This window comes from Rhyacophila brunnea, unplaced genomic scaffold, assembly GCF_057557595.1.
Source record: "Rhyacophila brunnea isolate RB1 unplaced genomic scaffold, BYU_Rbru_1.0 scaffold_2, whole genome shotgun sequence".
Taxonomy (NCBI): Eukaryota; Metazoa; Arthropoda; class Insecta; order Trichoptera; family Rhyacophilidae; genus Rhyacophila; species Rhyacophila brunnea.
Genome location: NW_028232859.1, coordinates 45,752,177 through 45,762,886, shown reverse-complemented (window position 1 = coordinate 45,762,886; position 10,710 = coordinate 45,752,177). Strand labels below are relative to the sequence as shown.

General features: G+C 35.1%; 1 protein-coding gene across 1 annotated transcript in view; it reads right to left on the bottom strand.

Annotated features, from left to right (window-relative positions):
* Syn2 (Syntrophin-like 2) overlaps positions 1–10,710 on the bottom strand; it is a 374,597-nt gene that overhangs the window by 14,698 nt on the left and 349,189 nt on the right. Inside the window, exons 6-9 of the mRNA XM_085947698.1 lie at positions 5,113–5,415; positions 4,401–4,585; positions 2,991–3,149; positions 76–303 (exon numbers count right to left, since the gene is read on the bottom strand). Coding sequence (XP_085803824.1) covers positions 76–303; positions 2,991–3,149; positions 4,401–4,585; positions 5,113–5,415 — 875 coding nt within the window. The remainder of the gene's footprint in view (positions 1–75; positions 304–2,990; positions 3,150–4,400; positions 4,586–5,112; positions 5,416–10,710) is intronic.

The window sequence follows — 10,710 nt, the reverse complement described above, 5'->3', positions numbered from 1 at the left end:
AAATGATTCTTGCTTTTCACAGTAAATGAATCACAATTTTGAATGATTTAAATTTTTTGTAAATCGGTAACTTACACCCAGTTTAATAACTGAAGTGAGTATGGCGGCGGTCCAGGCGCTCTCGATGCGCAGCAACTCCTGGCGAGTCTCCACGCTGAGATAGCGAGGACCGGCCGCTCCTGACGCCTGCACCAGGAAGCAATGCTGTCTCCAGTCTACATTCTCGCTCTCCTTCACTACTCGGAACATCGTCTGATACACTTTCAAGACGTAAGGACACTTTGAGAGACCGGCAACCGACACCTGAAAAATGACAGGATACCATCATGTATAACATAATTTAACCAAAAGAGTAAACTAATAAACTAATAGAAAAGTAATTATAAAAATGACCTATTTTAATATACTATTAATTGTAGTGGTAATAATTATTATTACTCTGATATTATGCAATGCAGAAAAAACTTTGGCATTACATATGTTGTCAAGAATTGATAATAGAATTTTACTTCTAATTGAATAATACCAAGGTCACTAAACCCTACCAATTATAAAATTAATACAAAATACATCTAGACTTTTGACTGCATATTTTCTGAACATTTTTTTACTATTGCAACAAAAATTATATCACACGCAAAAGTCTCTTTGATATCCTAAAATAGTAACTCTGTCATAATATTATTCCCCAATATTTCTTTTCAGGGCAAGAATATTTCGAGGGCTTGTACCTTCGAAGGCTGTACATCAGTTCAGGCACGGTCTAAAAAGATCGTGGCTAGGCGATGCGCGGATTGCGGGTCGCGGGTGCAAATGACGCTTGTCAAACGAAATATAATTTGTCATATAAATCCAACATACGTCCATTTTATGTTCTGTTTATTGTTCTATTAGTAACAATAATATTATATTCATTGACATGTTTTCTTTTTAAAGTAAATGGGTAACGTTTTTAGTCATCTTTACACGATTTAAGAATTAATTGGCCCGTCGCCATCACGAAACAAAGTGATGTGTTTCCAGCTCGACGTTCTCTCACTGAATGCGAGCAAGTCCAAAATTTCGTTGCGCCTATATTGTTGAAAATTATTTGCCGTTACACTGATGCATCACCTAAATGTCAAACAACACTATCTACAAAAGTGCAACTTTACAGGAGGGCAAAAGTTTTTTTATAGGCCATCCACCCAATATTTTCGAATGCGATTTTACGCCAGATGGCGTGCAAAACGTATAATTGCGTTCAAACAGATTTTGTATATAAGCATCTCGCCGAATCCGTACACAGAATGCCCCTCTACCATAAGTTTAGCGAACCGATTGCTAAATTTATCAGAGTCGATGTTTGACAGATTGCAACTGACAGAACGAGTTTGTTGATATTGTCATAGGTACTTGTTTTCTTCTGTGTTTCATTATGATTCAGTGAATTATTTTGATTATTGCCTAATGGTATTATCTATTTTACAACTGATCCTATAATTGGTGCTTCATTTTATTCGATTATGACTGCTTTCTTTATTACTAAACTTTGCTTTCGTGGATGAAACTAATCTACAACGCCGTAAATTTCGTAAAAGTGATAATGCTTTCGGATTCAAAAGTTTCGTTAGTAAATACGCAGATAATCAGATGCAGATGAATGAAAATATAATTAATATATATATATATTATTAACTCAATTCATATGGAAACGATTTATGCATAATACATGGTATACTATCACGGTCAGCATTATTGAACGACAACATCTTCTTGGCTACGCTTCTAGGCGCTGCTGTCTACTAAATGGGAGGAGCTTCTTAGTTTATAATGGAATTCCGGGTAAAATGGGCGGAGCATGTTAGTTCACAGTTTTAACACGTAGCCAAAAAGATGTTGTCGTACAATAATTACTTTTATTTGTTTAGGTAGGTATCCACCTTCCGCGATAGTAATCATGTACCTACTTCTGAAGAGATTTATTATATTTGATTATGATGATGATAATAATATAATGATTATATTTATTCAATAACATTTATTCTGCATTCGGATTATCCGGCCATAATGTAATATAAATCAATAAATATAAGAAATAATAAGTATGTAAATGACGTTGCGATTTTAACATCTTTCATTTTCAATATTGGCATTGTATTACTACTAGAGGTATCTCGCGGCAAAATGCGAAAATTATGTCGTGTGTCTTTTTTGTTTGACGTTTAAGCGTCCATAGACATCAAACTCGTTAAAAATTGACCATAGAGAAAAAAATTCTTTTGATTTTGGTAAAAAGAATACTTGATCCAAATATGCGAGCAGACTCGAACACTATGATTTGAGTGAAGCATAATAGAACATGAGGCCTGTTCCGCATCCAAATTCGCATGCGGGATAATGACATTGGATGAACACTCGACTGGTAATAAACGGAATCGGAGTAAGGTTAGACCGTAATAAACGGCATTCGACGGCCTATTCCATGAAAAGCCTGTTAGTTTCTTGTAACTCAACAAAGGAAATGTTTATTTAAAACCTAATGTTCATATTGTATAATTTATTGTGTATTGTACCTACATCTTTCTAGCTTATGGTGATGTTATAATTTATTGGTATGGTTTTATAAAAATATGAAAACACCTACTTTATGTAGTTAACGTTAAACTTTACTGACGATTTAAGAAGAAACTAGAAAAGATTGACATACAGTTGTTTGACTATGATGTAGCCAAGAATATTAAGTTATCTAAAAAAAAAAAAATTACTTTTTTGTAGATTATGTATGTTGTTTGATTTTAAGCACTCGATTTGTTTAAAGACTTTTTTGCTGGGTCCTCACTAGTTGCTCAATAACAATCACACTATAATTATGTTAATTGTGTTCCCCTTTTCGTAACCATCTCAAATAGCTTCGCCTATGACCTACTTATCACCATCTCGATTTGGTTGATCTTACATATAATGTAAAAACATAAATTAAGTCTTCTACAAGAAGAAGAATTACTTACTGGTGGAGTATCAAACAACATAACATCGGTTCCTTTGAGAGTGAGAAATCTTGGTTTGTAGGTTTGCCACGGTTGGTTGTTGTTGAGGACGCCTTCGTGAACCCACCCCATGTACTCTATTCGCTCACCTGCTCCAAAATTTCTATTGTATAATTTTGTCTGAAATGAAAGCATTCATATTATATTATTCACTATAAAAAATTCTTGGATGTGGCTTAGTTTTGCAACAGAAATAATTTTGATTGAAAGCTTCACCGAGCTATCAATGTGTTTGCTACGATGCAAACCCATCGAGCCGTCCGACCAAGTCACCACAAAGGCCAATATTGTCGTGTTTAATAAATTTGCGATGTCTTATTGCAGACGTGAAAATCTCATCACTTAGTTTTTGTATGTTTATATTGTTTTAGCTTTGTATGTGTATACTTTACTTGTTTGTTAGTTGACCGTGCTCCTCTCTACCATGGTCATTTTTATTAGAAAGTCTTTGTAATATCAGTCAAAGCACACTTCATTTCGTGACGATCTCAGTCTTGAATATCTGCTCCTGAGACATTCCCAGGTGTAAAAAAAACTGCTGATGCTTCACATAAAATATGATACGCTCGATTAAGACCGTGTGTGGTGTGGGGCAGGTTGGTTTGAAGGGGTCTATGTGTGTGTTGCTCCGATGCAAGTGCTCAATGAAATGGGTGAATGGCTAACAATCACTGAACGTAAAATGTGTTAATATAACCATCATATAGTAGAAAGTCATATACTCTCATATAAGACTGTAGTATCTTGAAACAATGCAGTTTTAAGTTAACTATATAGTAACTATACAATCCTCTATTCAATGATTGGTCGTATTTAAATTCTTATTCTGAAGTTATTCACAAAAATTATAGTCTTATTTCTAAGTACTGGATGGATATAGCAAAATACTTTCTACAGTTTAGCTGTGGCTCTTACTTTTAATCTATCTACTAAAACTAAATCCACACAACTTGCAGATATCAGTTCTATTCATTCTATTCTCTATGGTTCTATCTGTGTATTTTCTGGGTTATTTGTTTTTATTTTACCAAATTATTTCTTCCTATAAGCTACTCTACTTTATGGCTTGGTTTACTGAGGATAAATCTTTGGATTTAATTGTCTCAAAACTATGATAATCCACATGCTCACAGAATTAATATTGTACATGTCATCAAATTGCATTGCCAGAGAAATTTTGGTATCTCAGCAATATTAATTTTCTAGTAGTGTTTTGATGGTTATTTTTAATTAGTTTCGCTTCGAAGAAAACTTTTAGTTTGTTCAAAACATGGTGCCTATGGGGTATTATAATACAACTACAGGATTGTATTATTGGTCGTAGGACAATAAGTAAGTTTAACAAACATTCGAAATAAAATATATAGGTACCTGTAAATTAGTTAATCCAACAATATTATCAGTTATTAGCTTGAGCCACTGTGACATTATGGCCAGGTCATCACAATGAATGACTCCGGTGGATGCTCCGTTGAGTCCTCGCACTTCGAAGGAATTTGGTCGCAGCTTATCAGTCCCGAAAACGTATCTCGTTACGTACGCCATCATTAATGGTACTAGAAATATAAAAAAACATTTTCTTTGGTTTAACATTACTGTCCCCTACAAAAATTCTTCACATTGTAGGATAGAGGTAGTGTTACTGGGTCTATCAGAATTATTCAGAGTTCGGATCCCTTTATCTGAGGGTAATAAACATAATGTTAATGCAAATTCCATTAAGGACGAAAAATATATTTTGAATTTAATGACTTATTACCTACACATACAGCGACCATATTTCCTTGGTAAAAATAGTAAGACTATTAATAAGATTTAAACAAAAAAAACAGCGAATATATAAGAAACATACATATAAAGTCGGTACATCGAATGAGCTAAGTAGACCCTATCATAAAACAATGACAACCTAAACTCACCTCATGCAAATAGATTTATATACTCGTATCAATATCGATTTGGTGGAACATAGTTATTGCCCTCCCAATTGGCATTACCAATGTCAGGTTAGTTCTGCAGACCAAAACACACCGTTAACACAATGACGAGCAGAATTTATATTACATAAGAGATGTATACCAACCTGTTATAACATCAACCCAATGTTTCCTGCCTATGGATCCCACATAGTCGGAAGCCACCGACGATGGTCGACTATTGGCAGCGGAGCCAGCTCTGCTCCACCCGTCGTCACTCCTACCGAGGCTGTTGTGATTGGCAGACAAGTTGTTCTCGGTGATGGGAGTGGCGACTCCTTTCACGCTGACCGTGTCCTGGTTGTGATTGTCGAGGGTAGCGATTCCGGGGACGATGTTCCACCCGCCGTTGGTGTGGTGCTGAGGGTGCTCGTCTCCCGCGATACTTTCATTGTCTGACACAGCGTCAACTGAAAACGTTACAGAAACACAGTTATTACTGAATCTATCTGTTACCATCAATTCAAAGATTCATTGTCAACTTGCTCACACACCCAATCGACAAAAATATTACATACTTACTTACATAGTGTTTTAATTGATATATTTACATTACGACCTATTGTCGCTTCAGCTTATAAAAATGCTCATTTTCGCAGATAATCGTAGATACGTAGCTAGCTCATTTGCTATACTGCCCTGTTAAGTAAAAATACAGTTTGGTTTTGGTTGTAGTGACATTGTTGTAGGATAACCCAAGTTTTAAATAATATATATATAAGTTATATTATATAAATATATACTTTTGCCAAACATTAATGTTTTGCATATTTTTATACGGTGTCGAGTCATGGACCCTGAAGGAAGCGGAAGGCAATTGATGCCTTCGAGATGTGGTGTTGTAGCCGAATGCTTCGTATTTCAGAGATTGCGGATAAACAATATGTCTAAAACACATTTTGAAGTTTTTTGGACATATTGTCTGGCGTGGACCGGACATCCTGGAGAAACTGGTGGTTTTGGGTGGCCTCCAGGGAAGGCGAAGCAGAGTAAGAGCGTCGGATCGACCAAGTGAAGTAGCTGACTGGGGGCACGATTCATTCTGCCATGAGAGAAGCGGACGATCGAGAGGGATGGAAAGTCTTGGTCGCTCAAACGATGACAAAATTCAAAGGTGGTCACGATCCTCAGCCATGAGGGTACGACGAAGAAGAGATATACAATTATTGGATTGTTTTAAAGTCTATTTAAATAGGTAGGTCGACTAATGGACGGCCCGATTGCCGACGCGACGAGTCAAAATCTCTATGCGAAATTAGTTAAAAGTCTATGTTATAATATATCAATGAGATACCTAGGTAAAGAAATCGATAGATCCGCGTTTTGTATGTGTATTCAAAGTATGAATGTTTCTGATATCTGTTTCCTTTAGCGGGTTGAGCCAATTTGTAGGTATCGACTGATCGTCGTAAAAATCTGTTTGTTATTAGTAGTAGTAAAAATTTGTCGCACTTAGTACGTCGCCTTGTAGCATATAGGTAAATGCAACGGACGGGGCGTAAACCCAGGAGATGCAGAGTTCGATCCCTGCCGGGGTGGCCTACTTTTTTCAAAAAAGATTTTTTCTATCGGTTATAATATATTTTCTCAAAAGGTGTTTTTCAAAATTATGTATGTTCAATAATCAGAATGGTACATTCTTAAATCTTGTGAATTATTCGTTGAATAAAAGAAATAGTTAATGATTGGATATCACTGTGTAAATTGTATCAAACCACCTATCTTTTACGATTATTAGTTACGACATGCTGTCAGCTGTTTGAAACAGCTAGGTACTGTAATAACGTCAGGATTTAATATTTAATCTGTTCTAGTGACATTAAAATTTATACCAGCTGGAGAAACCGTTACAAAATATACCCAAATTGGATTCATAAAACCATTTTATACAATGTTTATAGCTCTCTTCATGTAGGTGACCTCGAATTTAATTAACGGCATGATTTTCTGTCGAGATTTTATACAATATGACGAAAATTATTATCTGACTATGATCGTAAATGAACAAAATCAATAAAATATTACATGTAGACATGTAAGAAGACAGACAAAATAGAAGTAGGGAAACAAAAATAATTCAAAACTTTACTTATTAAAATGGAATTTCAAAAAACACAGGCTGTCAATCGCTGTGTATGACAATCGCGTAGACTTTTGATACACAAAATTTGGCTTAATTGTGTTAAATGCCCCGATCAGTCTTTGAACGTTTTGTGTTTTCTGTCCACTTTTTTCATTTAGAAAATCGTTTTTTTTTCAATTAATATTTGATAATAAAAAAATCCCGAATCCCATGAAAAGATTCTCGAGATTCGGGATTTCCCGAAATGTTAAAAAATTCAATTCTCGAGATTCAGGATGGAAAATCTCGAAAATTTCTCGAGAATTCCCGTCGGGAAATTCCCGAAACTAAACTCTACTTACGAGCATCGGTAGCAAACGCCAACGCGTCACATTCGTTACGTCGCTCCTCGTCATTTCATAGTGAAATAGAATCTGCTAATTTTTCTAGGAGTATGTATAGTATTTTCTTATCTGTGTAATTTGATATCACTATCGTTGTTTAAACTAATTGTCATTTTTGTAATAATAATAATATTTATATTTATGGGGGAATAAACTGAAGGAGTAAGTAAGTAACCAACAAAGTAGGTTTGAAAATAAATGTAACAAAGACGAAAGTCATGTTCAACTGCTTTGCGGGCCAAAAATAGATCGTCATCAATGGCACTCAGCTCGAACAGGTGAAAAGCTACATCTATCTGGGACAACAAGTGTCTATAGATGGATGTATATTTGATGAAATAGTTCGTAGAGTAAAGCTAGGTTGGAGTACTTTTGGCCGCCTGAATAATGTCTTCAAAGGTGACCTTCCACTGTGCTTAAGGCGCAAAGTGTTCAACCAGAGTGTGCTTCCCGTGGTTACATATGCGTGTGAAACATGGACCCCAAGTTAAAGAGAGATCCAGAAACTTAAAGTAGCACAACTTAGTATGGAGAAGGGCATAACGCGAAAGGACAAAAAGAGGAATGAGTGGATAAGGAAGCAGACAAGGATTTGCGATGTAATAGAGTTTATTAAAAAGCCTTAAATGGAGATAGGCTGGACACATAGCTCGAAGAAGAGACAATCGTTGGACAAATCTAGTCATCCAGTGGTATCCAAGAAGTACAAAACGAACGCAATGTAGACCTAGAGGCCGCTGGATCGATGAAATGATAAAGTTCTGAGGAAGTACGTGGCAACGCAATGCACAAGACCAAGAGAAGTGGAAGCAGCTTGAAGAGGCCTTCATCCAGCAGTGGATAGATTCAGACTGATGATGATGAAGAAACTGGGTATTTTTCTCAATCACACCATTGATATACTACTAGATGAGGAGTTCCCATACAAGTGTCATTTTAAAAATGTACCACAAAAGATATTACGAATATCGTCTTATAATATTTCCTTGTAGGTATAATGCGTTAAGACCGTTGACATGGATTCCCGAATTTCACCCGTATTGCCCTGGCTGTAAAACTAAATTTGCGTTCTTGGAATAGTGAACCTAAGGGTGGCTGCAACCCAAAGCAGACAGAGCAAGTCGTCATGCGCTGACTATTAGTTAGAGTAAGATGCAAGCTAGATCGGGCTTACTCATAAAAAACAGTAAGTTTTAGCATTGGCCGAGTCGCTGAAAATCGGGCGTCATTTTAAGAAGCATATGATTCATCCAGTAGTATATCAATGAATCACACGCATCCTATCTGAGTCTTGTCATTGAAACCTTACCTACTCTCGTCCTTATTCACATCACCATATGGTAAAAAAATATTATTAATATCCTTATTATTATTAATTTGTTTTGCATCGCTGGTCAATTATTGTCTACGGCGATCAATTTACCGTATAAAATATTAAGTGTATTGAAAGCAGATTTTTAAAAAAAAATCTCAACTAATAGATTGTGAAGATAAATATTATTAATATATTATAATGGTTTATGAAACTCTTTTAAATGGAATAAAGTACCTACGTTCCGACAGTTTTTTAACTTGCACAAGTCTGTACTATGTTGGTACGTAGTAATTTAATACTTTTAGAGAATTATAAAGTCAGGTATCTATTTGAGTTTGGTATTTCAAAAAGTAAGCTGTTTTTTTTTGTATTCAGAGTACCGTACCTGCGTCCCAAAACAGGTCGGCTATTTACCTGATGGAAATAATTTTCTTTTGAATTTGTATGCAAGCGAGCTTTTCAGTTTTCAGCTTGCACTTTTGTTCAACTTTTAATGAAAGAAACAGAACTGAACTCACACAAAAAAAAAACTCTGACACTTATGTTATGGATTATGAAAGTTGATCTGCTAGTAGTATTTTTATAATCATTATATTTGAGTTTATTTCCACGCGATGAAATCTAGAGTAATTCCAGGATAATATGATAATTATGTAAATACCTACTGTAAATGAGAGGTACGATCAGTGCTGCCATCTTTTCTTAGCGCAACTATATTAAAAACTATTCGAAAAAATATAGTACACGTATAAGTGTCGACCAAATCAAAATTATAGTATAAAAATACTAAAATCATAGTACGGTCGGCAACACTGGCAACAGTATAATATATTGTTTTTCCTCTTTGTTAGGTTGGTAGGTACTTTTTGCGGCATATTGGAATTTGACGAATTCATTTGTCTACGCACATATGTGAAGATTTGGTTACATCATTTACTCTTCAGATAATCTGACACAAGATAAAAAAAATAAAAATAGAGGGAACGTTGCCTGGGATAATATTTGTCATTTTTGTTACTACTTTCTCACTCTGACGAGTCGGAAGATATAATTTCAACGTCAACAACACGAGAACATTGCAACGCTAAGTGACACTTTACCTTGGTCCATGTCAGACATGTTCACAATATAATATTGTTTTACTTTCTTGAAAAATGTTTTGTAGACTAGCTCCACTTTCCGCGGAGGATCCAAGCTATATATTTTACTTGCCTCCGAGATATGAAAATATCGCGTGCCGTTTCGGAAATTTCAATTTTGTATGCAAACAATATTATTATCAAGAGTTTATTGATCGCAATAACAAGCTATATAAAATAGTAAAAGCTAGTGTGTAGTGCATACATGCTCAGAAATAAAAAAATTCACTCTATAATCAGTGGTTTTTAACCTTTTTGAAGTTATACTTCTTTTGGCGCGTTTGGGAAATCAGAAGATCAGAGTGTATTTTTGGCGTGTAACATGTAACACATAATTTATTTTTTCACACGAAAAAAACGCACTCGATTGGATTCGAATCACCGATTGTTCGGTTATCAGCCGAACGCACTACCTTTACGCCACAGGATGATACTGCAATCGTGACGATTATACAGTATAATATTATAGTTTAGAATTGTTCCGTTGCCTAGGCAGCGAATTTATTATTGTCGTCCATTTGAAATTCCGCGTTTGACAAATTTGTGTTTTATTAAATCAAACGACAATACAATGCAGTTCCGCCATGAATTGACAGTTAACAAAATAAAAGAAAAATGACATTTAAAAACAAAGAAATAGAATTAAACAGTGTAAAGAAAAAAAAAAATATGCAATATCACAAAAAAGTACGAAAAGTAATGTAAAAGGCACAAAAATTATAAAAAAATTGAATTATAAAGTATGGAAGCACACCGAATGAGTTAAGTGGACTGTATTTTAAGAA